Source organism: Diplotaxodon limnothrissa, linkage group LG2 (assembly GCF_057381915.1).
Source record: "Diplotaxodon limnothrissa isolate DT_005_m linkage group LG2, D_limnothrissa_male_GT1.1, whole genome shotgun sequence".
NCBI classification, from domain to species: Eukaryota; Metazoa; Chordata; class Actinopteri; order Cichliformes; family Cichlidae; genus Diplotaxodon; species Diplotaxodon limnothrissa.
The window spans coordinates 37,161,904-37,189,797 of record NC_140597.1 but is presented as its reverse complement, the minus strand read 5'-3'; the positions used below and the strand labels follow the sequence as shown (position 1 = coordinate 37,189,797).

General features: G+C 40.3%; 3 protein-coding genes across 5 annotated transcripts; 1 reads left to right on the top strand and 2 right to left on the bottom strand.

Moving 5' to 3' along the window:
• Positions 1-613: 613 nt before the first annotated feature.
• LOC146639075 (uncharacterized) lies at positions 614-2,768 on the bottom strand. Its single transcript, XM_085373033.1, has 3 exons — positions 2,541-2,768; positions 2,290-2,352; positions 614-1,938 (listed from the first exon to the last, which is right to left on the bottom strand). Exons 1-3 carry the CDS (start codon positions 2,640-2,642, stop codon positions 829-831), a joined length of 1,275 nt encoding a protein of 424 aa, XP_085229159.1. The 5' UTR covers positions 2,643-2,768; the 3' UTR covers positions 614-828.
• A 1,129-nt stretch (positions 2,769-3,897) lies between these two features.
• Positions 3,898-19,408, top strand: cstf2 (cleavage stimulation factor, 3' pre-RNA, subunit 2). 2 transcript variants are annotated; one of them, XM_085373023.1, is made up of 13 exons: positions 3,898-3,994; positions 4,243-4,321; positions 4,437-4,606; positions 4,695-4,831; positions 5,726-5,845; positions 5,977-6,093; positions 8,696-8,813; positions 11,006-11,065; positions 16,804-16,903; positions 17,438-17,634; positions 17,718-17,842; positions 18,409-18,492; positions 18,882-19,408. In XM_085373023.1, exons 1-13 carry the CDS (start codon positions 3,898-3,900, stop codon positions 19,005-19,007), a joined length of 1,530 nt encoding a protein of 509 aa, XP_085229149.1. In that variant the 3' UTR covers positions 19,008-19,408. The 2 variants fall into 2 exon arrangements, with proteins under 2 accessions (XP_085229149.1, XP_085229142.1); XM_085373016.1 differs by lacking the exon at positions 11,006-11,065.
• Positions 19,409-20,070: 662 nt separating this feature from the next.
• nox1 (NADPH oxidase 1) lies at positions 20,071-27,450 on the bottom strand. Of its 2 annotated transcripts, none has more exons than XM_085372992.1 (13): positions 27,400-27,450; positions 26,796-26,891; positions 25,777-25,887; positions 25,018-25,102; positions 24,133-24,278; positions 23,557-23,750; positions 23,341-23,467; positions 23,169-23,261; positions 22,848-23,089; positions 21,679-21,841; positions 21,241-21,387; positions 21,002-21,126; positions 20,071-20,377 (listed from the first exon to the last, which is right to left on the bottom strand). In XM_085372992.1, the coding sequence occupies exons 1-13, from the start codon at positions 27,442-27,444 to the stop codon at positions 20,251-20,253; spliced, it is 1,701 nt and encodes a 566-aa protein (XP_085229118.1). In that variant the 5' UTR covers positions 27,445-27,450; the 3' UTR covers positions 20,071-20,250. The 2 variants fall into 2 exon arrangements, with proteins under 2 accessions (XP_085229118.1, XP_085229125.1); XM_085372999.1 differs by having other exon boundaries at positions 23,557-23,738.
• Positions 27,451-27,894: the final 444 nt, after the last annotated feature.

Here is a 27,894-nt window from a genome sequence, read left to right as displayed (position 1 = left end):
CTTTGAGGCCTGGTCACATCATGGCTTTTGCCACCGGGAGCAGCAAGGTTCCAGCCATAGGTTTTCAACCAGCTCCTAAAATAACATTCATTCATGATGAAAGCAAACATCTCCCGATTGCACACACATGTGCAAATGAGCTTCAGCTTTTTGTGAATGAAACAACAATGGCTGATGATGATGCTTTTCATTACTGCTTCTTAGTAGCACTCATGAATGGAGCTTTATTCAGCACCATCTAAACATGTTCCAAAAAAGTGAAATTAAAATGGTGGGTTTGTTAACTCTAATCCTGTTCATTAATTGTAGTTTCAAGTAACTTTGCTTCATACAAGATAGTTGAAATAAATTCTGACTGCATTTAATGTTGAAATGTAATAATTTTCAAAGCTTCAATAGATTTGAGTATACTAAACATGCTTTGTAGAACAAGCCAGGATTACTTAGACATCTAACAGCAACATTTATTAAGACTATTGCAACTTTACAATGATTAAAACAATACTGTAGATAATCTTGTGAATTGATTTAAAGACTGACTGTTCCGTGTTGATAATTTTCACTGTTATACTGTATTACAGTGTGAATTTGATCTTTACTTCAATCTGAATAACTGGTTTTACCCATAAACTAAAAGTGGTTGTAGCCTTCTGAATAGCCTATGAGTCACTGTCAGTCATTAACTCTTGAGTCCTTATGTGGCAGGAGGCATCACTGCTAGAGGGGAGGGGCTTCTGCAGTAGTACAAAAACTGCATTTGCTGTACAGCATTTAAGAATGCTAAGTGTCATCACTCTTTAGAACATCACTGGTATCCTGTGGTTGAGGTCACACATTTACAAGTTTGTTAAAAATATACTGCTGTGTTCGTTGAAACAATGTTTTACCATTATTGTTGTCTTCTTCAAAAGGGTGAATGCTTGTATATAGCTCTTGTAAATCGCTGTCATTTAATGGGACAAACCTACTTTCAGAGTTTGACAAGGAGGGTATGGAGACCTCTGCTGTAGAAAGTTCTGGGTTGTGACGATGAGACACATGAGTTCCGCAGGCAAAAAGCTGGATGGGAGTTCTATTACCTTCAGTGGAAACAGAGTGATTGTTATATCCAGCTTTGAATTCCTTCAAAGTGCGGTTGATTCGTGGTAGAAACACATGAAGGCAAAATAGGTCTGTTGCATTTTCTAAGTCTAGGATACCAAGTGATTCCAATTCATAAAATATAGGTGCATAAATGCGGCTACAGTTGTTGTTTAAGTCTCGGTTGAAACGCTCAATCCTCTGGTTGTGCACAGAACTTCCCATTAAGACAGAGCTTTCACCCCTGCTTGCTCGCATGTCCTCCCAAATCTGAGCATTCTCTCCTCCGTGATCAGTCCTGATATGCAGGGGTCTGCCAAATTGTCCAACAGCTGCAGTAAAGAGGGCTTTCACAGTCTCAGCTCGATTATTGCTGGAGCACTGAAGAAACATCAACATCCTGCTGTATCCATCTATTGCACCATGAACAACAAACTTCCAACGAATCAGTTTGTGATTTCCATCTATGTGCCATATGAAATTTGGATGAGGCACAGAATATACTCGCCGAGCAACTGCAGTTCTTCTCCTGGATAGAACACCAGCCGAGTCCACCCTCCGCAGTGACTTTCTTACGCGCCATCTTTGAACCACTATGTTTTTGGAACGCAGATGACCCATCAGCATCACTTCTCCAACATTTGGATGTTCAGTTTTTATCTGGGACACTATCTGATCTAACTCATGGTCACTGATTACATTGAATTTTGACTCTGAGATATTATAGTCTTGCAGTAACTTATACAGAGTGGGCCTGGAGATGGAAAGGATAGATGCAGCTTCAGTAAAAGATGTTTTCAGGGAAAGAACATTTTCCAATTCCTCTTTGGAAATCTGAAGCCTTCCTTGGTAACCATCCTAGCACACGGCACAGAAAATCTCAATGAGCACAATTCTATAACAAAAGATGGGTAATTTGAGGCAATTGTACTGTGACAGATTAGCTAGAGTAATATTTTATCAATAGCTTTAAAATATGAAAGTGAGCAATCAAAAGACACTTCACAGCAAAAACAGTAATAAAATATGACGTAAAACTTGTGAATGTTGTTGGTGGTGATGTGACACTGCTAGTAATGGACCCCTAAGAAGATGAAATGTATGTAGAATCAGAATCATTACTTTGACAGGATTTAATTTAAGGTGACATATTACACCAAAGAAAAAACAAAAATTAGTCAGCTAAATGATATGTGTAAGAAGGCCTACCGAGCAGTATGGTATCCCAGTGGAGACGGCAGGTCTACTTGGTCCAGGTGCATTGCTGGATTCCTAAGGAAACATTTACATCAAGAACGACTGTTACCTACCAACCAAATAAATAAATAGAGTTGTATGATGTTCGATCTCTGTCTACTGCCTACCAAATGAAATAATTGAGGACTAGCTAAGTAATTTAGCTTTGCTAGTTTTGCTAACACTGCTATCAACCCGTCCAAAATGCTATACAATAAACTTACCAAGTGCTGCGGCGTTTGTGAGGTCGAGGGTGCATTACCGCTGAATCGTTGGATGGCCGACAAAACGGCTCTTCCAATGTTTTCAGCTAAATCGCTGGACATGCTGGTAGGGAATAGTCGAAGCAGCTCATGGCAGTCAAAAGTGACCGTAAGAGGAGCGCAAACACAGAACCTGACCGCGACCGGCACACTTTAGCGCGGGAGGTTTTCTTGAAGCTTTTATTTTGGTATTTCCGTTGACCCGTACAATAAATTTGCATATTAGCTAAATATTTAGTTTCCCGTAACATTTAGATTTAACATTTAACATTTAGATTTATATATAACATTTAGATTTAACATTTAACATTTAGATTTATATATAACATTTACATTTAACATTTAACATTTACATTTAAATATAATATTTACATTTAACATTTAGCATTTAGATTTAACATTTAACATTTAGATTTAACATTTAGCATTTAGATTTAACATTTAAAATCCTGTTTTAAATATGAAAAGTTACAAATATTTTACTAAATGTTGTAAAAAATGACTCGAAAAAACATGTTTTTGTAAGATTTAGAGCTAAATGTGGAAAAATGTTGCTGTTAATTTCGGCATGTTTCAGTTTACAAACGGCGCCCCATAATTTACAGTTCATTCATGATTTCACAGGAAGTGCAGTACCTTTTTCACACAGAGGCAGGTAGGTTTGGGTAGTTTACCCCTCCCCCCAACAACAATGGCTTGTCTCCCACGCTGGGAGTTTTGTTTTTCTCTGGGTTGTTGCACTTATTACTATTTTAATTATACTTTTTAATTAATGAAATAACAGGATAAAAATAATATTCAACAGTTTAAAGTATCTAAGGCTGCTTTTGCATTCTCTTACTGTAACCCATTAATTAATAATAACAATTAATAATGGCAACAGGTGTGTGATTATCCAGGTGCACCAGAAATTATACGTTACGACAGTTTTACTACATAAAATAAAATGGAAATAAAACAAAATAAAATAGTTGAACAAATAATAATTAATAATCGCTGACAATAAAGCCTCGCTATTCAGTTAGCCAGGTGTTGCCAGTTTACTATCAACAGTCCTATAATAACCCTCAACCGTTATAAAGTAAGCAGTTTTTAAGAATCACTCACCAAACCTCCTTCTTCTTTGCCTACAAACAAGTGCTAATACTTATAAATAAAAACCTTTTTCAATACGTTAGGAATGGTTGCGCTGCTGGGATTTTAATTTGGCCTTTCCCCCACCCACCGCCCTGGCCCCCTTTTTTTCTTTCTTTTTTTTTTAATGAACGGATGTTGTCTCCTTCTAGTTTCCGGTGTAACATTAAATTCTGTCCCCAAAATGGCGAACGTATCTGTTGCCAACGCCGCTGCTGCGGCCGCAGCTGCAGCCGCGAATAGAGACCCAGCCGTTGACCGGTCACTACGATCGGTGTTCGGTAAGTTTGTTGCTTTTAGGTCGCTGTGTTTGGGTAAGTTTATCCTCTGGGTGCTCAGGAAGAATGTAAGGAAGCGGGTTGTGAATCAAAACTTGCTAACATGGATGTCAGGCTAGTGTTGCTGTTAGCTGAACACCGCGCGAGGGAAAGTTAAAAAGAAATAGCAAGCAAAGGAGCCTCGAATTACAAATCCTCCTTCTGTTTATTGTCATACTAACACTAAATATTGTGTGTATTAATTGTTTTAGTGGGAAATATTCCGTATGAAGCCACAGAAGAACAGCTGAAAGACATCTTCTCTGAAGTCGGACTTGTTGTCAGTTTCAGGTGAGTGAAGGAACGCGCTAGACCTGGTCCTCTCTGAACTAAGATGTTTTATAGGGTTTTAATAAGTCCTTTTAGACAGTCTTAAATGTGGATTGTTCCCTTTTCTTGTACTCAGGTTAGTGTATGACAGGGAGACAGGAAAGCCAAAGGGATATGGTTTCTGTGAATACCAAGACCAGGAGACTGCCCTCAGTGCCATGCGAAACTTGAATGGGAGAGAGTTTAGTGGTCGGGCTCTCCGTGTTGACAACGCAGCCAGTGAGAAGAACAAGGAAGAGCTGAAAAGTAAGTTTTTAATTTCCTCTCGAGTTTGTTTAGGTAAGCTTCTGGTCATAATCTGTTTCAATACCCAAGCTATTTTTGTCTTGCACAGGTTTGGGAACAGGAGCCCCCATTATTGAGTCTCCTTATGGAGACAGCATCCAGCCAGAGGAGGCCCCAGAGTCCATCAGCAGAGCAGTAGCCAGTCTGCCACCTGAGCAGATGTTTGAACTCATGAAACAAATGAAGGTAGGGTGTGCCCCCCCCCCCCCCCCCCACCCCCCCATATACACTTATAACCATCTCCAGAGAGGAGATTGAGGTTTCTTTACTGTACTCTCGGTGAGAGGTGAACTTATCAATAGTAGAATCATCTGCCAAATGGGTAGTCTGTGGTGCATTTAAGAATTAATTTGATGACTTTATGTTCAGCTCTATGTAAAACGTTATGGTCTCCTGTACACAGCCAAATTTAATAAAACCTCTCGCGTTTGAGCGTTTAATAAATGCATGAAACAACAGTGAGTCTTTTAAAGTAAAAAATTAGTTTTCCCAAATGACATCATCTAAAACTGTATGTATGAGGCTCCTTACTCTTTTTTTTTCTTTTTTTTTAATTGTCAGTAGTAAGGATGGTGACAAATGTTTCACACAGTCTGAATCACCTCCAGCTTAACTGTATGCAGATGCTCCACCTTCCCTTTCATTAACAGAGGCTGTGCTGTGCAGCCTGCCACTCTCAGCTCTGCCAGTGAAGCCTCGTCTTTGTACAGCTGGTAGTCTGCTTCATTAAGCCCAAAGAAACGCCACACTGCAGACGTCTTTTGCTTTACTCAGAAAGTCATTTGTTTCACCAAAAGCTTGTGTCAGTAGGAACGCTCCAGATGCTGATTGGAGTCAGTGGCTCCAGATTTAATAGTAGTGGTATTTCTGCAGATTGTGGTCTAATGCCTGTTTGTTAGGGAGTTATGTCTGAGTCATGAGTGGGTAGTAAAAAGTGGTGGTGGGATTAAAAACTAGAGTGTTTTTTCTTTGTTTGTTTGTTTTTTAAGTCTTTTAGGATGTAGTCAGAGATTTTTCTAGTAGTTTCTAAAATCAGATCCCTTTGGTTTCAAAAAAATGTTTTTCTCTCTCTCCCTCCAGCTGTGTGTGCAGAACAGTCCTCAGGAGGCACGGAACATGCTGCTGCAGAACCCTCAGCTGGCCTACGCTCTGCTGCAGGCCCAAGTGGTCATGCGGATTGTTGATCCTGAGATAGCCTTGGTGAGAATGAAGAGATGAGTCACAGTCAGAAGACAGTTGTTCTCGACTCAGTAAATGTTTATTCTGTCCTGCATTTTAAAGCCAAAGCAAGCAGTATTTTTTTTTTTATGTTCCCCTCACTCCTTGTATAGAAAATGCTCCATCGTCAAACAACAGTCCAGCCTCTGATTCCCAGTGGACAGGGCGGAGGAGCACCGACAGTCACTTCTCCACCTACACAGCCGACCATGCCCGTGTCTCAACCTGTGGTAAGCAGAACATATCTTTTGTCATATTACTGTGTATTCTCTTCAACAAAATGTTCCCATTGTGTGTCCTGAAAAATGTGCACGCATGCAAGGGTTGCTGGGATGGCTGTAGCCCAGGAGGTAGAGCAGGTCATCTACTAATCAAAAGGTTAGAAGTTCAGTCTGGCTTCTCCAGTCTCCAGCCTGCATGGCTAGTATCCTCTGGCAAGATACTGAGCCACAAGTTGGTCTCTGATGCATTCATTGATGTATGAATGTGTGAATGTTAGATAGAAAGCAATTAGGTGTTGAAAAAGTGCTTGTATGAATGGGCAAATAAGGCATGTTGTATAAAGTGCTTTGCCTAGAAAAGCATTGTATATGAACCAGTTAATTTACCATGGAGTGAATAAATACTGGTGAAAGGATCACAAAGTCTGGCCCACCAAAAGTCCTGGTCTGGCTTCAGGAAGTGTTAAAATGTGCGGGGTGAAAAGTTTAAAATATTTCTAGATCTCAACAAGTAGTTTGCTTGAGGTGTTTAAGTCTGTCCCAGCTGAGAGTGGGTGATAGGCCGGGTACATCCCGGACACGCACCAAGTCTATCACCGGGCTAACACAGAAAGACCATAATTCACGCTCACACTAACACCTACAGCCAGTTTAGAATCATCAGTTAACCTACGATACAATTCATTTTGCTTATGAAGTTTCCAAACTGAGGAACGTAGTCCGTGGTGATCCGAATTCTCAAAATGATAAGGAACGGCTTCAGTGCTTCTTTTATTACCCCCTTTAGTAGATCATACGCTGAAGCAACCTTTATGAAAGGAAAGTAGATAAATTTTATCTCATAAGTCATAGCGAAGGACCATCTGAGCGTTCCTGAAAAACGATCAACATAACTGATAAAGTAGGCCTGATCATGCAAATGTTATTTGTAAGTGCATTTTCCATTTCCATAACCTGATGATATGTTTTTAATTTTTCTGTTAAACCCACTGGTTGTCTGTGAATAGGAGTTGGTTTGCATGAGAAGTGCAGATTTATATGTTCTCTAAATCCTGATCATACGCTGCATTAATTGATCTCAGTGCATTTGTTGTTTTGCCAGCTTTTAGGATTATCATCAATGAATTTTCTCTTAGAGCCACCTTGGATAAGTGCTGGATACAGGGAATTTCATAGAAATCCTAAACAAGGAGGAGGGGATGAGTTGGATCAGTCTCCAGTAGGAAAAATAAGAAAATAAGATGCTTTTCATTTTATAGGCTTTAAAGTTCCAGCACCTGTAATGATATGTTTTTTCCCAGTGGTTCTTGTTCAACAATATAAGAACACTCTGGGGTGAAGTAAAATGTGCATTTTTAATACATCTTTTGGACATTGTAGTTTCAACACTGCACCATCACATTGTTAAAGAGCCTAATGTATGTGCATTTGGATTCTCTGAGCACCACGCTTCTCTATTTCTAAGTCCTTATAACTTCCCCTTCACACCTCGTAGCGTTTTCACCGAGGTTAGAGAAAGGTGATTAGGAAAAGGACACAGGAGGTTATATGAGGGGATGTGGGAGGAAACAAGAGAAACCGTGCAGGGAGAACACAGAAACTCCACACAGAAAGGCCCCAGATGACTTGAAGGTTTGAACCAAGAATCTTATTGTTGTGAGGCAACCGTGGCAACGTCTGCACCACCATGTGGCATGGCAGTTTGTGGGTTAGTCCATTAATACATTTTAGAACAAGAATTTTCTGCTTTGGTTTAAAAAGAAAGTCACATCCACACAAGCGCTGTATTGAAAAAAACAAAACAAAACCAGTGTCCATTACTGTCAAGCAGCAGACGGCGATATAACCATTAACCGTGTAGAAATGTTGGCCAATCAGATGCCTTGGGGCAACAATAACACAGGGTAGATTATGATACCAAAAAGGAGATAAAGGCACACACCTTTGACGGTGCAAGAGAAGATTTTTGGTTTCCTTGTTTACGCAGAAACTGAGATTTGTTTGAGATTTGTTAATTTTTCAGTGACCTAAAATGGCTCTGTGTGGGGAAACGCCCAAAGCGCATAGAAAAAGCTACGTTTTTATAAAATACCTGTGTCGGTGTGGTCAGGGTGGAATTATAGAAAGGTACATGTAAAGTTGTTGTTCCTTTGTAGATCCACTGTGAGCTGTAAATTTTAATAGCAGCATTCTAACTCTGAAAACACCAATATCAATAAATGTGACTATACGTTGTGCTGTAGGAGAGGAGGTCCGGCCCATTTGTTGTCAAACAGTGTGAACATGGCCCATTAACTAAAATGAGTTTGACACCCCTGCTGTAAGCAGTGCCTGATGGCAATGCTACTGCTTGTAGATTGGATGTTTTGCTACAAGGTTTGTCCAGAGCTGGCAGGAGTTCCAGCTCCATGCTTGAATTCATTCGTCTGATCTCAAACGACTTTGAAATGGAGCAAACATGCAGACAGAAATGTAACATAAATGTCACTTAACATGTTTTTGTCCTCAATGAGGGGATCAAGCACCATATGTTCTCTTCTTTATAGATACAGTTTCAGGAGATATTATTTCCATTCATTTCTTAATCATTTTTATTTTGTTATGTCCTCAGCCTGGAATGCATGTCAATGGAGCGCCCCAGATGATGCAGCCCCCTAACATGGGAGTTGTCCCTGGACCCATGCCTGTACCAGGACCTGGGCCTGGACCGGGACCAGTTGGACCTCCAGGTAATCATCAGACCACATGCACGCTTGAAATGGCAAAAGTTGTGAAATTGGTTGTGGTAGTGTCACTCTGGCCACTTGTAGTATAAAGTTACACAAACAAACCATAAATACAGGGCAGGTATCTATCTCTAAGACATTAACTTTATAAAATCATTAAACATTCGATAATCTAGAATTGTTACAAATGTTCCAAGCATGTAAATGAATAAGCTGCATGAAGGCATGTCTTAAATTTGAAAACCTGTCATATTTTATTAGCTGTTTTCTTTGGCGTATAAAACAATCACCAATAATGCTAATGTTTGTCGGTAGACAGCAGTAATTGAAAAGCAGTTTTTCAGTGCAGTGTTTCCAATTAGACAAAAGTGGATTCAAAAAGTATTTACCCCCTTTCTGTTTTTGCATACATTTTAATTTAAAGTGGATACAATTAGCATTATTTCTAGATTGGTCTTTGTAAAACGGTAATCTCAAAAGCTGAGATCTGTCGTTTATATTAGTTATCGCATGATTACTGTGGCAGTCATACTGTAGCCGGTAATTACTATTACCACACATCCACATGTGAATACGTAGAATGTGAAGAATTTTGGTACCCAAAGCTTTCTGGTGTCCAGTTGTTATTAGAGGGTTTTTGTTCAGTCACCACTCCATGTGGTGAGTAGATTGGTTCAGGATTCAGAGGAGCACTCTGTGTGCCTCATGATGATTTAGCCTTATATTTGCTTTTTAAAATTCATCTCCATTCATAATCTGACACAGCCAGCACATGTAATGGGAAGTCGTGGCCTGGATATCTGTTATCTCGAGATCAGCTGGCTAATCCGGAAGCCTGAAACATTGACCCCAGACATTAGCTGATGGGTTCCCAGATTCTGTGCGTCTTATTTGCTTTAATTATTCTTGAGGTGTGTCTTTTTCTGTGTTTTTTAAAGTGGTTCGTTTTCATGTGTTTTGGCCTTCGTCCACATGCAAACACAGTTTTTGGTCTGAAAGTGACCTTTGGGAAATGCCTTCCTTTGTTTCATTGATGCGCAGAGTTTTTGGCACGTGATGTCAGAGACTGTGGTCTTACCTTTTTTATTTACATTAATTAAAAAAAGGACATTTACGTTTATTTACACATGAAGTGTCCAACAGGTTCTCACTGGCCAAAGTTTGTGGCCCACAAACTCTGGGGCAGGGACCGCTGGTGGGGCTTAGAGCCACCACAGATAGAGCATGCACGACCAAGGGCAAAATATAAACTGGAGTTAACTTTAGGTTGAGTTTGTTGATTGTGAAATGCTGGCCATGTTTTTTTTTTTTTTGTTAATAGCAATTCACCAAATTCAAAAATATCTACAAAATCTAAAATTTGTGAAACTGCACAGTGAGGACTTTTTTCCCACCTTCTGAAGTGGGGCAGCCAAAACTGTGTTGTGTTTACATGCTTTTGACAGCACCCAAACACATTTACATGTGGCCTGCGTCTAGAACTTGATTTGAAGTCCATCTATAGCATGGATTAGAAAGGCACACCTGTTTTTACTGGATCCTGAAATCCAAACTGTTTGCTAGGATGAGGGGAAAAAAAGATAAGACATGAGGTCGATTTAACTCTCTATAGACCACTGTGATAAAATTGTTCCAAGGCATTGATTGAAAACAGGGGTTTCTTCTGTGTAACACAACAAGAAGAGCCTCATTATTTGAGGTGACCACGAACCCAACAATCAGTTTGCATTTCCGCCCAGAGAGTTCAGGTTTTGTCTCATCAGACCAGAAAATCTTTTCCTTCATGCTGATGGAGTCCTTTTAAATGCAGTTCCATGCAACTCTAGTGGAAGATTAAATCTACATGACAATTTCTTGCAAAAAAGGAAGGGGATCCGAATACTTACAGAATCCACTTGCGTCCAAACTTTGCACGTGTCATGGCTCATTTGGATCAGCAGGTGTCACCACAGTCATATAAATAGTGGAGGTTTATCCACAACGATATACGCCATGTGTCCTCGTTATCGTCTTCTCTTTTTGTGTTTTATCTTAAATCTTGGATGTATGCCATCTTGATGATTTTGTAAAAGTTCCCTCTTCTTCACCCTTCTGTACCTTTATTTGTGCATGAGATGATTTCACGAGCGTGCTAAAATGGTGCTTTGCCCTCTTGAGTCTTGTCTCCTGTTCTTCTCACTTTAATGCTGGCTCAGGAAACCTTCAGCATTCTCCCACAGGATCGTCTGGTCAAGCTGCTATCGAGCGGCCTCAAGGTATCACTGTACCTCCTCGGTTCTCCAGTCAGGTCGCAGCCCTGCTAAGCAGTGACACTTTTCAAATATACAGCATATATTTTTGACAGCATTTCCGCTGTAAATAAAAATGACTCATCACACATGCAGCCTTTAGAGAAGTTCATAAGTCTGTGTATATAATTATTACAATCTCAGAGCACTACCACAGCTACACAGGAATATACCAGGTCATGAGTACAATCAATGTTTAGTTTTTTGTTGTTGTAAAGATATGCACAGTTGGGCTGATCAGCTCCAGATAGCAGCTGGGGCCAGTTTGTGCAGATGGTGCAGGTGTTCAGCCTTCAGCCTACTTGTCAGCCTGCACGGGGGAGCTTGATGGATATCATGACAAGGAGTACTGATGCGATTTCATGGAGCGTTTATGTGATACAAAAGGACGTTTAGACCGCCTCATAGTGACCTGCAGGTGCATCTGACGTCCCAGTTTATTGTTCCTACAACCATGTAATTAATGTTGTTCCAGGATCGTCATCACAGCCGCTTCAAAGTGTAAAATGCAACATTGTACGTGTAAAGAGGAGACTGGGGCGGATCAGTGGATCCATCTCACTTGGGATACCTGGGTTTATGTGCTGTTTGAATTTTTTATGAGTTATTATATTTATTTATTTATTTATTTAATCTCTCTCTCTCTGTTGTAGTTTGGTTACTTTTAGGCACCAGAACAGTGCTGAAAGTTTCAGTAAAAGTTGTTTGGGTTACATTTTCACTAACTATAAAAATCTGCAGAAACCCCTGAAGACAAATGTGTCAACAAATCCTAGTTGACAGCTTTGTGACACACCCCGCCCACATTATGTGAATTGTTTTTTTTATTCTTTTTGTCTGCTTCCTGGAAGCCTAACTTAAACTAATGACGTCACGGCAGTGTAATGGGGAATTTATATTTGTAGTCCTCGAGCAACATTAATCATGATGTTGTAGGAACAACAGTAACACGGGAATATCAGATAGCGGTACAAGTTCAGGTGTAATTGCAAGGCGGGTCATCTGAGTTTGGATCTAAACACTGGTCAGACAGGGTACACGGCCAGGTAATGGCTACAGAGTAAGACCTTGAATCCTAAAGGGTGTTATCTGATTTCCACAGAACTGCAGCTTCTTCTGTACTTCTTGTCCTCGACATGTTTTTAGCTAGTTTTATATGTCTCCTTCGTTTTTCTGCTTCTCTGTTCGAAATTTAACAGAATACAAATGAAGTTAAAACCTTTCAGTCACTACTTTATTTGGGCGATTACAGAGTGATCAGCAGATTCTGCTGTTTGAGATTTGGCAAAGTTGGAAGGAGACTTGAGCTCCCGTTGATCCAGACTGATGGATGTCGACCAGAGGAGATCTCCTGCTCGACACTTGCGCGATCTTAGTTTTTGAGGGGGTGGCTGTACATTTTTCTTTTCTTCCCAAAAGGCCCGCTTATTCTAATTTTCTCTATTTATGTTACATTTTTAGCCGTGGCGCTGTTGCTATGGCAGTGTGGGTAAATTTGGGTCAGCGAGCCAGTGGCGTGGTGTTTCTCATCCATACACCTGTGTGCTTGCAGATATCTGACAAAAATGATTTGATTTTAATTATCAAACGAGATCTGTTTCTAAAATTGTAATAAATGATATTCACTGACTGCTGACTTTTACAGAGCTACCACTCGTTTCTGTAGAGTTGAGCCTGAAGGGTAACGAGTTCAGATGTGAGATGTTTATTATTGATAGAGACGGTTTATGGATGTTGCTAAAGATAAAGATGAAAGCGGTGAAATATCTCATACAGTGAGAGCTCTCTGTGTTAGCAGCATTCATTATTTGAAAAGGCACGTGTCATTTGCACTAATGGAAAGAGACTACTTGGCCTTCTTTTTACTCCAGGATCAGCTTAGTCACTTGATAATGACATGAAATTGCTGGCTTTGCTTTCAAGCTGGACGGTACGGTATAACAATGAAGCTGCTTTGCTACTCTCTTGATTGGCTTTTGTTTGTGTTTGTCAGCATCACTTATCGCTTATGAAGTGAGGCTGAAGCCAGTTCAGTTTAAAAAAACAAACCAAAAATCCACATTTTTAACAGGCTGTGCTGTAGTTTATAGCTTTTACTGCACTGGAGAGTGACTGGAGTGATGTCACCATTTGTATCCCAACGATACAAAGAGACACGCTTCCATGCAGTCCTCCAAGAATCCTCACTGCATGTCTCTGGAACCAGATGATGTAAGCAACTGGCGAATATTGATTGGCTGACAAGTGGGCGTAATAGAGAAGGGAACAATAGTGGAGTTGATCTAGAATGGGAGAATGACGAAATTTAAAAAACTTCAAAGATCCAGGAAATAAAGCATGATAAGCACAGGCGATGGTTGATTTGGACACTCTTCATTGGTTTTAACTACCTGTTTTACTTCAGCTCCTTGAATGTTGGTCAGTCAGATGTAGCGCAGAGCTCAGTTCAAACATACAAGTACCCTCAGACCGGTTGTAGCACATACTTTGTACACTGCCTCCATCTGAGAACAGAGCTCACTGCAGGCAAAGGGGCAGCACCTGGAGTGGAGCAGACGGCATACACGCCACCTTTGCAAGACCATAAATTCTGCTTGAGACGATTCGAGCCCCAGCTGGGGCCTTTCTGTGTTGCATGTCCTCTCTGTGCCTCTGGGTGCTCCAGGCACGGTCCAAAAGCATGCATCGGCTGTAGAAGTGAAGTAGATAAAGAGCTTTACATGTATAGAATAAAGTGTTTTATTAACATATAGTTATGCATGATTCATAGTCTGCTGTACTTGGTCAGTTAGACTAGAAAATTTATAAATACAATTAAACTGGATTACATTACAAGCGCACCCTTGTGTGCGCACCTCCCCCTTCACACATCAAGCACGGTTTAGTCGAAATATGAGAACTGCTCATTCAAACCAGCGCAGACACGGCGTTGCTCTTACTCGGGTGCCCAGCAATAATCTTGACATGTTTGAAGGTGAATATATGACCAGTTGCTGTTGTTCTATATAATATAAACACATTACATACGTGTATACAGAGCTTCACAGTTAACAATGCTGTATGTGAGGAACTAGTTGGAAGAGGTGGGACCAAGTCATTGTTTTGCAAGTCTCAAGTAAGTCTCAAGTCTTTATCCTCAAGTCTCAAGTCAAGTCTCAAGTAATGTCAGGCAAGTCAGAGTCGAGTCTCAAGTCACTGGTGTAAAAGTCCGAGTCAAGTCACAAGTCTGAAACTTTGAATTTCAAGTCCTTTCGAGTCTTTAAAAAAAAAAAAACAACGAAAAAATAATGTTGCAGTTATGCTAAATGTAAATATTAGACCATGTAATTTTAAAATCTGTGTTTTTCTCAACACATGACAAAATAGTGAACTTAGAAAATATACACAAATTGTGAAATTGCACCTCTTTAAAATGCAGCTCAATTAAACCTAGCTCCAAGAATAATTTTCACCGACAGTTCTGAGATAAGCTGCATGTTATTCTTGGATGCGCTTGTAGGACCAGCTTTAAAATCGCATGACAAAAATATCATACACATTTAAAAAAAACTGTATCACCAACGTAGCCTGGACAACATTTGCTAGTTAGATGAAGTCAGTTATCTCATCGTAGCATATTTATATGCATATTTATAATCATACGGTTCTTGGAGTGAGTGCACACACTCATGAAGTTTAGTAACTTCAGGTCACTGCAACAAGCCCAGGTACAGTTTACCGACGGATGGGTACAGGACCTTGAAATGCACCGTGTAGAACGAAAGACCATCGTACGTATCATAAGTTTACCAGTCTCACAAATTGTCATCATAAATACACATTCCTTAACCGTTTATTAATATGACCTTTGAGCTCAACGGTAATTAATTAGTAGTGGAAATAATTTCTGGTAGCATCACAGAAATGTAGCAGTGACAATAATACTGTATGCTGTAATCGTACTGGGCAATTAGTGATACAAAAAACCTGTTTTATCCTGTGAATAAAAGTATATGTTTTTGTCAATGTACCATAATAACAGAAGCGAAACGCAATATTGTGTCAGGACAATTCACTATTTATGCACAATAAATAAAGGAGCATAGCGCGACAATTTCTGTTCAGCGCCAGACTTGCTTGTAACCTATATCACCAATTATGTTAAGAAAAATGACGCATTAACTACAACAGCAGACTGACCTTCGTGTAAATGCTTGGAGCAGACTAACCTGTGAGCTGGAGGGTTCTGGGACGTTATATTTGATCTTTGAATGGCTGCAATCCAGGCCAGCCGTCGCGTCTTTGTTACTTCGGAAACATGGCTCGAACAATTTCTCTTCAACGACGTAATCCGATAACAACCGATCTCTTTACCCGTCGGCTTCCCGTGGCTGTCATGCGACCGGCTATTGCAGTTAATAATACAACAGCTTCTTGACATTTTTGTGTTTCTTTTTATCGCTGTATAACTGATTTTAATTGAAAGCCTGCGTGCGCTAGTACCGCTTGCCACGAGTTCCCAGAATCCTTTGCGGTTCTACCCGTGAATGACGTCACATTTTCAATCTCTATATAATATGCATGTTAAATTTTATATTTGGGGTAAAATATCAAGTCTTTTCAAGTAAACCGGTTCAAGTCCAATTCAAGTCCCAAGTCATTGGTGTAAAAGTCCAAGTCAAGTCACAAGTCTTAGAACATTTTTTCAAGTCAAGTTTAAAGTCATAAAATTAATGACTCGAGTCTGACTCGAGTCCAAGTCATGTGACTCGAGTCCACACCTCTGCTAGTTGGCACTGCTTGACATCTGGAATACCATCTGCTTAGCTGTCATGACACTCTTCTACAAGTGCCACTGAGAGGACTGTAAACAATGAAGTTGGTGCTGCTCTGCTGCACAAACACAGTAGCGTTACACTGACAAGGAGCCCAGATGATCTTTATCTTATCAGTTTCTTCTAAATTCGTTTTCCTTAGAGTAAATCAGAAGACGTTAACTTTCCCAGATCAACAGAAAAAGATCTATTCATTTGTGATGAATATATTTCTGCTTAAGTGCAGTAAATTAGCCTAATTTGCACTGAGCTAACTGATGGCATCATTATAGGTTGTTGCCTTAATGCTGTAACGCCGTATAAATGGAATATGAGACATCCATTGTTCTTGATCTTTTCTATGCATGCCTCTGTTCGCCATGCTTTCATGGCCAAATAATGTCAGACTTAGAAGACACAAGTAGGCGAACACTCTCAAATCAGCTTTGTGTATACGTGTGGGAGCAGAGTTTTTCTTCTTCTTGTTTTGTGTTTATATAAATTTGCTTTCAAATCTTTAGATCTGCATATTAATGCTGATGAGACCACAATGCTCTACCCTTCCTCCTCTTTGTGTGTGTGTGTGTGTGTGTGTGTCCCTGATGTATCTGTGTGTTGTGACCTTGTTCTGTGGCAGTTTGCTGTGGCCTTTGTGCAGTTTGAGCTAACTGTGTAGGTTTTTTTCTTCTGAGCAAACACTCATCTTTTTAGGAGTGTGCGTGGTTCTTCTTAACTGGAATTTCAGCTTTGAAAGTCATTCGATATGATGACACATCTCCATTTCTTTTCACTAATTAACTGGCAGATGTTTCGTGTATCGTGTGTGTGTGTGTGTGTGTGTGTGTGTGTGTGTGTGTGTGTGTGTGTGTGTGTGTGTGTGTTGTGGTTAAATTTATGAATTCTTCCTCTAAGGACCAGGTGGTATCCCCCCAAGAGGCCTGCTGGGAGATGGTCCCAATGACCCCAGAGGAGGAACTCTGCTGTCTGTCACTGGAGAGGTCATAGACCCCAAGTAAGACATCCCATTTTACCTTAACGATACATTTGGGTGTGACTTTTAGGAGTGTCTGTTCCAGTCATTGATGTTGCAAGACTAAAGTCTTTATTTTGTCCTGGCTGATTTGGGGGAAATGTAATGTTAAAGAAAGGTAAACAACAACTGAAACGCAAGTCTGGTCTCTGGCTGCACAAAACAGCAGGACATGGAAGATGGATGTGTCAGCTTGTCAACAGAGATGCTCACTGTGTCTGCTGCCGTCTGCTTTAATAATTCCCCAGGTGGAAAAATATAAATTAAAAGATGTATATTTTGTTGGTTTCTTTTTCACGATTCACTAACAAATGCATCTAATTTCCTGTGACTGGTTTTCTGATGATAAAGCCCTACTCTACTCTACTACTGACCAGAAATACTACTATATAGTAAAATCTTTGCTTAATATCGTTTGAGTTTTAATGCTAGACTATATCAAAGACCACTTTATGGTCTAAAAACTATGACTTGGTTTTAAAAATGTTTAACTTCTCTTATTTTGTGTGCGTTTAGCCGGGGTTACATGGGACCTCCACCCCCCCACCAAGTTCCGCCTGTACACATGCCACAGTTGGGAGTTGCACCCCCTCCAGATATGAGGCCTCCAATGGACATGAGAGGCCCACCCATGGGTGAACCACGGAACATGATGGTTGACCCCAGGGCGGCCCCCATGATGGAGCCACGGGGACCCCCTATGGAAGCCAGAGGTACCTGCCCCTATGAGGCGTCATAGTTTGCGAAAGTCTCGTACTTTGAGGGTAAATTCATCTAATTATGTGTCCTTACACAGGCCGTGATCCAAGGGCAATGGATGCTCGTGTTCCAGTTACGGGTCAGAGGGTTCCCATAGCACCAGGAATGCAAGGCCCTGTCCCTCATGCAATGGGTCCGAATGCTCCGCCACCTGCAAGACCGGTACGTTTGCATCTCTGCATGTCTGTGTCAGCTGTGTGTTTTGGTTTAACTGGAATTGGCCAGGATAGGCATGGTTAGAAGTCAGAGGGTTAGCTCAGGTTTTTGGAGCGTTTTGGAGACAAACTTAAAGCGACAGGGCTGAGATGTCAAATGGAGGGAGAGTGGACAGGATTTCTAGAAAAAGATGAATTCCTCAGGAGGTTCATGGATGTAGTGACAGAGGAGGATGCTAAAGCCTGGGTGAGATGGATATTGAAGATCTGCTGTTGCGATCCTTAAAGGGAACTACCGAAAGAAGACCACTCGCGTGTGTGTGTGTGTGTGTCTTGATATTGTTATGACATCAGTTGTACGATTTGCGTTACTTCATTCTTATTTTAATTTTTTTCCATGTTTTCATCTATACTTCAGGGCATTCAGGGAGTCAGAATGCTCTAAATTGTTTCATAGGCAGCTTTTACAAAAGCACGAAAATCTGCAAAATACAAGAGAAATCTGTGCTGTCTGGATAATCATTGATGGGTGAAGAACTGTGATCTTACAGTAACACTGTATTTGATCTGCAGGGTGCTGGTATTTCTGGGGTTCCTCCATCAGGAGGCGGCTTCAGTCCAGGTCAGAATCAGGTTTCCACACAGGATCAAGAGAAGGTGAGTGTCACTCTTTGTCACTGCTGCATTTTTATCAGTCAGGATGATGAGTCGGTTAAAAATATCTCGATATAATTACTTCTGAAGTATTTTATACCAACCGAGTTGCAGGTACATGCAGGTAACATGTAAAATGACCTGTTTTTATTATCAGCTTGCTGAAAGCCTCCTTTCTGCATTCCTGATCATTGATTGCCTTACCTGAGAACAGTAACTATTGTTATTCTGGAACAATAGCTGGCAAAGTATAAACGCTTTTGGCAAAGCTGTATGATTTCTGTGTTATCGAACACTATCATTAGACTGTTGTTCTAGACTGTTCTGTTCAGCTTGTTGGCCAGAAAAACACGTTTAACATCCTCAGCAACATTTTCATTTTCCTCTTTCAGGCTGCCCTCATCATGCAGGTCTTGCAGTTGACTCCAGAACAGATCGCAATGTTGCCGCCGGAGCAGCGGCAGAGCATCCTTATCCTCAAAGAGCAGATTCAGAAGACGGCGAGTGGGGCCCCTTGATGGTCTGACTGATTAAAGTACTGAAAAGTCAGAGCTTCTTTCTTTCCAGTCGCAAATAAAACCTTAGCGCTAGAGTCAAAGGTTTTTGAAATGTTGTGACAGCCTCCTTTTTTTTCCCCCCCCCATTTCATCATGTCAGAATTTCCTGTCTGCCCCACTCGGACCAGGCTGCAAAGTGTGAACAGATCTGAAGATATCCCATCTTAGTCTGGAATATTGTACCTGTTCTTTTTGTTTTAAATCATAATGTTTGTTTTGTGTAACATTGATTCACGTGGAGGCAAGAAAAAGTCACTTTCTATGGTGAATGTTGAACTTGAATAAAAGCTCGAGCAAGAATGTCACGTTTTTCCCCTAGAAAAGCCAACTGTTGTTATGTTGTAGCTGTTTTGTGAATAAAACAACAAAAACACACCAATTGCCTTTATTTTCTTTTATTCATGAGAAATTATTTACAAGAAAAACAGCAGGTGAATTGTTTTCTTCCACATCTTTAGAGGATCATTGACCACTAACTTTAATGACTGGCATGGTTTTATCTTTCACGTTTTTCTGATAAGGAAACGCTCGAATACAGGAGGTCGTAATCGCGCCTCATATTTTTCCAGTAAACCTGTTTCCTGGTAAACTCCTGCCAAGAAAAATAAATTTTTTTGTGTCCTGTTACATGCATGCATTCAAACAATGGGTTATATACAGTAGAAACCGTGCATCAGCCGTGTAATCAGTTGTCTTGAGTGGAAGATAAACGATTATAAGATCATAATGAATAGTAAATATACTCCATTTGTGAGTATTTTGTAAAGTAAAAGTTTTTCACGTTCTGTCAACACCTTCATATTCAGTAGATCTAAGAACCAAGGTCCTCATCTTAATAACAGCATAAATCGTCCCTGTAACTTTAGTCAAGTACTACAATAATGCAGCCTAATATGACACAAATATATACATATATATATAATATATATATGTAGCCTCAGTGATTCCTTACTTCACAATGGTAAAAATGGGGCAAATCCCTGAGCACCACTGATTAAAATGACCCAACATGCCTCTGTACTCCCTTCAGAGTAGATGGAGGAAGGTCTGTAAACACTCGTCCTGTCACGCTGGTTTTCCTCGATGTTTTGACATTTCTCTTCTGAAGCGAGACAAAGTTCCAACTGATTGTTATCCTTTGAATATGTAAACGTGCGCTTCCTGTTTTTCTCTCGTTTGCTTATTTTTTTTTTTTTTTTTTTGCTCAGAAGTTCTCCTTGTTGAAGTAAAATCTGGTCTTGCGAGGATCCACGTCTGAGTATTTGGCACATTTCTTCTCCAGGACTTTCCCCAGAGCTTCAGGGCCGCACAAGAAAGTTCCCACAATGGACCTAAAACACACAGAAAAATAAAACAAAGCTGCTTTATCATTCAAACTTTTATTCCATTCATTTATTTTACAGCTATGAAAACGTGCTCGTTTTCAGATTCTACATGCTGTTACAATCAATAAAACACACAGTGGATTCAGCCTCCTGCAGTTTTTGTGTAGTTGAGGTTGTAGGCTTTATATTTAAGCAGTTTAAAAGGTCAAAGTCTATTAATTCAGACTTAATAATCCATAATGACAAAATTAAACTTTTTTAGTCTTTCCCTCAAGTGTAATGCACAATATATTAAATATTATTTCATTATTAAGATGACATTTGAGACAATATCATCTTTACATTAATATTATTAGACCCAACATATTGAAATAAGCAGATTTCACTGTGCAAGAATTTATAAAATCATTATCTTTATTATCAGTGAAATGAAAAAGTAGGTAGTTCAGGCCATATAAATGCAACAGAGTTGAGCTATTTTAGTTAACTGAAGAAATATACAGAACTAATGGCATTTTCGCTCTGAAATATTTACATTTTCAAAGCTTTAAGGTAACTTTTGAAAAGTTCTTGTTCTTCTGAGTCTTTTTAAGCACTTGTTTGAATCCAGAGAACTTTTTTTAAGCTTACGTGGGGTTCTCTTTGCGGACTTGTTCAAACTCCTTGTCCCAGATGGGCCGGCCATAGTGAGTCTTCTGTTTGAGCCCAGTGACTACATCAGTGTCCTTATCAAAGTGAACCATAACGTGAGTAGCCTGTGGAGGGAGAGAAAAAAAAACCCACTGAGCTTGAGATGAAATGACATCAAACTGCTGTTGTGGACTTTGGTCTGAGGGTGGAGTAGGTTGATGACTGATTCACACACGTACGTGACTCTGATCCCATCCAGTCAAGTAGAGTTTATAGGTGAGGAAATCCCCCATGCCTCTCTCCTCCATCTCTTTCTCCAGCACCTGTAGAAGGTCGGCAAACCACTCAAAGGCGTGCGTTTCACGACAGAGCCAGTAGAAATAAATCTGAAACCAGGAAGCAAATGCATGTTAAACAATGACTCATCCTCTGGCATGGGTGTGCTGTTTCAAACACAAGCGTCTTTATTTACAGGACAATTGAAGGCCCTGTGTTAGGTTTGAATAGAAGAAGTGAGCTGGTTTGATCTCACACAAACATAAGGTCAAAAGCATTTAGTAACTAACACTAAGGTTATTGTTGTCCCAACCTTGGGGATAAAGAAATAATCTTTATATGAATTGGTTTCATCCATTTCATAATAAACAGGCTGATGGGGAGCAGTTGGGTTAAGTTACCTTCCTGGTGCGCAGTTTAGGATCAGAGTCTTTGAACTTGTACCAGATGGACTTGAGGATGGAGGCAAATGGAGTGACGCCGATGCCAGCACCGATCAGCATGCTGACCTCGTAGTCGAACACATCCTCGCTGGCTGTGCCAAAAGGTCCATCCACGCCCAACCTGAGGGCAAAAAGAATTTTTTTTAACAAGAAAAATAAACTACAGGTTTTGAGACGTCTTCAAAGAGCTAGTTGTAGGTCGTCAAGAAACGAGTTGCTGGATGTGACTTTGGACGTCAGTATCAGTTTGTAAAGGTTTTGATTTTTTTGCAGTTTCCTGTGGCGCACTCCAAGGCTCCCACTTAGGCTTGTTATAGTTTAAATATACATGTATTGTTGCTTATTGCTACGCTATAATCTTCAGTTTTTGTTTGTTTGTTTGGAGGATGTACTATTTTGAATGGCAACACAATTTTTCCAGTTACATAACAGAATGGCAATTTTTTTTTAGCAATAATCAAAAACAATTAAAGTACTAGTAGTACTCGTTAAACCAACTCTTTGGTGTAACTAGGGAATTTGTCTGAAACATGAGTGTCATTTATGACTGTGTCAAAATTCACAAATTCATTTGCAATATGCATTTATTAGCATTTGTCTTTGTTATATTAGCTAACTAACATGACAATCATAGCCATAAGTGAGCCTTGCAACACACGAGTCATGTCAGACTTAGCAGTCCCATTTAATTAAAGCCCTTTATTTCAGACCAAATTTAATTGTAAAGTTGATGTTGCTATGTCGTGCACTTATTGTGCATTTTTGTGGGCGACTCTGTCCGTCTCACCTAAGTTTCAAACTGCATTCCTGAACTTTGGAGACGACTGCTGGGAAATCGGTTTTTAAATTTGTATAAGTAGGTAATCTGGATAAATGCCACATACCAATCCACACCCTGATGCAATCCGAGTTTGTTATCTTGCTCAGAGATGCTTTGACATTTGGACTCTTTCTTCAGAGTCACGTATTTGCGTGTTGTTACAGTTTTAGACAAAAACAATAGTTTTGATTTTACCCAGAAAAATTAGAAGCTTAAAAAAAACAAAACAAATTACAGGTAGCAATAGTTACCTCCTCATGAAACATCTACAGTAACAGATTGGATAAGGTCAGATTGTTTGACTCACTTGGGTCCCTCTGCTCCCTCTGGTACCTTCTTCATGATTTCAATGAGTTTGTCGGTCCAGTCGCCTGCCGAGCGGATGTGGACGCTGAAGAAATCCTCCTCGGGCGCAGACGTCATGGTGAACGGGTGCCACTCCAGCTGTGAGATGGCTGGGCAGTTGACGAAGACATACTGACCCACCTCCATTTTGAAACCATTCTTTATCAGCTGCAGCTCCAGCACTTTAGAGGGTCGCATGACAATCTGAAGACAAAGCACATGGATTAGGATCACATGCAAAAAAAGTGGAAGAAGCAGCAGGTGAAATGTGAGTCTAGCATACCTTCTTGTATTGTACTCTCTGCATGTAACGAATGAAACGAACCAGGCGCTCACAGAGATAAATAACCATCGGGCCAATCACATACATCCAGGTCTGAAAAAACCAAGAAGAGGTTAACGAGGTTTCACTGATGAAGGTTTTAATTTACTACTCTCTGTACAAAAGGACAAACCTGTGGAAACCCTCCTGCAAACTGAGGGATGGGACACTCAGGAATCTGTCCCCAGTCATCAGGGTGATCTTTACAGAAAGTTGTGTTGTGTGGTGGATTTGTCCTCTGCTGGCTCCTCACAATGCGCCTGCAGGTGCAAATTGCACAAATGAAACCTGCTTGCAAAAATAACAACACGCAAGCCAAAGTCAACAAAGGCTGAAGCCTGTCTCGTACCCGGCTCCGTGGAAGACGAGACCAGCGAAGAAGATGATGAAGAGGTGGTGCGTGTACCAGAACACTTCAAAGTAGCTGCGTCTGATGACCTCCATGGAGGAGGTGATGATGAGGATGAGCGCGAGAGTGATGACGACACCAGTGAGGCCGGCGATGGTGGTGAAGGCAAAGTAGGTGGGAATCTGCTGAGGATCCTGAGACACAAGCAGACGCGTGAGCTTTCAGGTCTTGGTCACAGTGTTCACATGTCCAGCTGATCCATTAGCAGAGCAGAACTCCCCTTTAAGTTTGCAAGCGGCACATTTATAAGTTGCTTTATTTAAATTGTATTATTATTTTGTCTTCATTAGACACAGTAAAAGGGTCTCAGGTCAAAAATGAACCTGGGTTACCTACATTAAGTCATGAGACACGCGGTCATCTGCTCCACCTGTGAGCGAAAGCGGCACCCCCACATTTTGCAGTTTGATAAATGATAAGTATGAGTCCTGTTATTTGTTTTATGCAAAGCTCTGTATTTGTTGAGAGATGCGTTTCATTTCATGTCAGTTTCGGAGCAATCCGTAGATGACTTACAAGGTTGGTTATACGGACTGGATTCAGGTAGGTGGTGTTTTCTGTGTCAGCCAGATCGGACAGAGCGGTGCTGAGCTCGTCGTCAAGACCTTGTCTACTGTTGTTGTACCGCTCCAGGTTGAACAAGTGAGCGATCGTATGAACAGCTGTGACAAGACACAGAGGAGACACGTCACGGCTGCTTTATGTAGTTTTGTATTTGTTTGCAAAAAAAAAAAAAAAAAGTGTGAAAAGTGTTTTTAACAAGTTGATCAAAGGAAACAGTTCAAGCTTTCTGAGTTTCAAATATTTGCAGTCGCTCGTTTGAGAAAAGGTTTTTGTTATCATATGTTCTTAGTCATTTCCCTGTAACTTGTCTTGCCAAAATTAATTCCAGATCTTTACATATCACTTGTTGACTTGTTGTGTGTGTTGTGTGTGTGGCTGCGTGATTGAGGGAAGGAAGGGAGAAAAATTAATCTTTCTGTCAGTTTTACTGTAACTTCACAATAGACTGAGATACGTGTTACTGTGAGACTTGAGTAAACATGTGCTTATCACTCATGTAGGCACATTTGCAGAGTGTGGCGAATAGTTAACCACACCCATGCATGTCATTTTCTTTTCAAAAACACATTTTTGAAAAGAAAATGAGAAGTTTGTCTCTTTGTCTTTTATTGTTGGAGCATAATTCATGTCGCTATGACTATAGCACAACTATAGCACCTGAAAAACAAAACAAAAATAGACAGAAACAACATTGAAATGTCATCTTTAAACAGAAGAATATTGCCAGATTTTATTCCAATATCTACTAAAAGAGACATAAGATACATAAGGAGGAACAGACGCACAATTTCACCTTACATTGCGTTTACTATATAAATTAAATTCACCATTACATACCTGTCATCAGAGCGATCATGTATGCCACCAGCTTGTGGAAAGTCAAATTCTTGTCCAATTGTTTCCTCATTGTTCTGCTGCAACGCTGAAAAGACAAAGAAAGAAAGGGAGTGAATGGCAAAACATGGGAGTGACATTATTACAAAACAGAAAGCTACTCAACCTGATGAGTTATCCTTTCTCTGTAATAATCTCAGCGAGCAGTAAAAAGTAACTTAAGCTCTAAGCACAAAGCAAATTGAACCTTACATAGTTTGACAGCATGAGAAACCTGCACAAGCATGCAGAGAACATGCAAACTCATCACAAAACAGACATGAGATGTCAGGGGTTTGATTCCAGGACGCCTTACGAGTGCACCACATTGTTATGCTGGTTAATGGTGTCTGAGGTTGTGGGTGGCCACCTGACCAGTTTTGGGGGTTTATTTTTGCAGCCAGCACAGATGGTACCTTCCCAAAGAAAAACGTACTATAGCCTACGAACTATTAGACTTAATCGTTACTATATACAATAATGGACTTCTATACATTTTACATCAGATGAAAACTTTGGTTGTTAGATTCAGATAATTATTTATTAAAAGCTAGACATGAGAATAACAAAAAAAAAAAAAGAGTATTTCTTTGTACCCCCCCTTCCCTGTTAATGCAGATTACATTTTTACATAGCCGATCCAGTAATTTAGGTCAGTATCGGACCGATGTCGATACATAATATCGGATCGGTCCATCCTTAATGAAAGCATGAGGAACTTACCACAAAAGAGCCTCGGAGCAGAGACAGCAGGTTCCTGCACACTGGGAGGAGGATGAGCATGCAGTTAAAGTTGAGAACAGCTGCAGGAGCTCTGGCCCAAGGCAAAGCAGACTAAAATAAAAAGCATCTTCATATGAGCATCATTTCACAAAAATCACAGAGGGTAATAGTCATTGCATTTTTTAATATACTTAAGTTCCTATTTCCATTTAAAGGCGTTACCCTCCACCACATTTGCCTTATTGCTGGACCTGGCCTCTCACTGTTGCTAAAAAAAAAAAGTCTGCTGTCAGTTAGAGAAATTTCCCCCTTAAATTTTACACATTGCTTATTTAAATAACCATTTGGGGTCCAACGATATTGAATTTTTAATATGGCAACATTCTAAGAAGTACTTCTGTGTGATTGCATGGGGCTTGAACACATCAAGTTGCAGTTTACATGAATTAAAATACATTCGGTGTGTAATAAAGACATTTATGCAAAAAGAAGAATATTTTGCCTCCACATCTCACAACTTATGGGCAGATCAAGGTACATGCTTCTGAGTCATATGGGGTTTTAATTAATACACTGTATTTAAAAATCAGTTGAGATCGAAGTTACAAACAAACGTACTTTTATTGCTATATTATATGTTTCTCTGACAGTTTAGCTTAATCTCTTGGAGATGAACGGTTGAAGACACGTTCAAAAACCATCATCTTTACAAGAATGGGACAGACAACACTGTCCAAACGACGCACTATACATAAAGGGGAAAACATATATATACAAATAGTCTATGTGTGACTTAAAGTCGCTTTTCTTCTATATTATTGCAATTCGTACTTGTCAGGGTTGATGCAGTTTAACATAGTTTCGACACAGAGCATTTAAGTTAAAAGCTCAACACCATTGCTGTTCTCAGCTATTTACATCCCCGTTCGTCTGAACTTAAGTTCACTTAAAGAAGAGAAGCAGTAATTGTTTTTGGTAAAAGTAATGAACCGAGCATCATAACAAAGATCTTTACTCACCCCTAAAAGATGACGCGTGTAGAAGAACTGCGGCCCCAAGTCGTAGAAGAAATAAAAATACACAAAAAGGAAGATGTTGATGGCCATCCACACAAACTGCAAACATAACCAGAACAATGTTTCCATCACACAATGGTTGCAAGCATTGAAAAAGGGGCGATCGTGGCTCAAGAGTTGGGAGTTCGCCTTGTAATCGGAAGGTTGCCGGTTCGAGCCCCGGCTTGGACAGTCTCGGTCGTTGTGTCCTTGGGCAAGACACTTCACCCGTTGCCTACTGGTGGTGGTCAGAGGGCCCGGTGGCGCCAGTGTTCGGCAGCCTCGCCTCTGTCAGTGCGCCCCAGGGTGGCTGTGGCTACATTGTAGCTTGCCATCACCAGTGTGTGAATGTGTGTGTGAATGGGTGGATGACAGGTTGTGTAAAGCGCTTTGGGGTCCTTAGGGACTAGAAAAGCGCTATACAAATACAGGCCATTTACCATTTTACCATGTATTTGAAATACGTGACTTTGCGCGCAAAAGCTGTGCGTAAATGTCCCACATCTGCGTTTACAAAACCCCTCCGTTGAAAACTGAAATCGCAAACGTGTGAATATGAAAAACTTACCAGTATGAAGGCTGAAAAGCCGTAGTTGACAATGCAGTTCGCCATGTTCAGCTCTTTATCTCGACTCGAGCAGCTTCACTGCATCCTTTAAGCTGCTGGCACTTTTATTTCATCCCTGCTTGTCTGGACGACTCCTTCATTTACAGGTGTGTGATGGTGACGAGACAAGGAAACAAAAGCAGCAGAGGCTGAAATTGCGCTGTTCAGGAAGTTTTCCTGAGTCTTGCTGATCGCATTCCTACCTCCCGGAAACTGGATCAACTGTCATGGATGGCAGGAATGAGGAAGTATATGTTGCACAATACGATATATCTCACTTCGCTGATCGGCTATGCAAGTTGTTCTATGGCAAGAAAAGGTGTACTGCTGTATATGTAAATGTAATAAAAGAAAAATAAACAAAAGCAAGCCTGAATATTCAGATATAATTTTATTTATTGTTCAAGTAACACAGTAGTAGCAGTGAAGGCACTGTTTTAACAGGACAAAACATTA

Excerpts from the sequence above, each read along its gene's own strand:
- nox1 (XM_085372992.1), bottom strand. The coding sequence starts at position 27,444 with ATGGCGAACTGCATTGTCAACTACGGCTTTTCAGCCTTCATACTG. Across the intron at positions 23,468-23,556 it reads CTCGTCTTCCACGGAGCCGG|GCGCATTGTGAGGAGCCAGC; the intron begins GTACGAGACAGG and ends TTGCACCTGCAG. Across the intron at positions 23,262-23,340 it reads TTGCAGGAGGGTTTCCACAG|ACCTGGATGTATGTGATTGG; the intron begins GTTTGTCCTTTT and ends TGGTTTTTTCAG.
- LOC146639075 (XM_085373033.1), bottom strand. The coding sequence starts at position 2,642 with ATGTCCAGCGATTTAGCTGAAAACATTGGAAGAGCCGTTTTGTCGGCC. Across the intron at positions 2,353-2,540 it reads CACAAACGCCGCAGCACTTG|GAATCCAGCAATGCACCTGG; the intron begins GTAAGTTTATTG and ends ATGTTTCCTTAG. Across the intron at positions 1,939-2,289 it reads CTGGGATACCATACTGCTCG|GATGGTTACCAAGGAAGGCT; the intron begins GTAGGCCTTCTT and ends GCCGTGTGCTAG.
- cstf2 (XM_085373023.1), top strand. The coding sequence starts at position 3,898 with ATGGCGAACGTATCTGTTGCCAACGCCGCTGCTGCGGCCGCAGCTGCA. Across the intron at positions 4,322-4,436 it reads GGACTTGTTGTCAGTTTCAG|GTTAGTGTATGACAGGGAGA; the intron begins GTGAGTGAAGGA and ends TCTTGTACTCAG. Across the intron at positions 4,607-4,694 it reads GAACAAGGAAGAGCTGAAAA|GTTTGGGAACAGGAGCCCCC; the intron begins GTAAGTTTTTAA and ends TGTCTTGCACAG.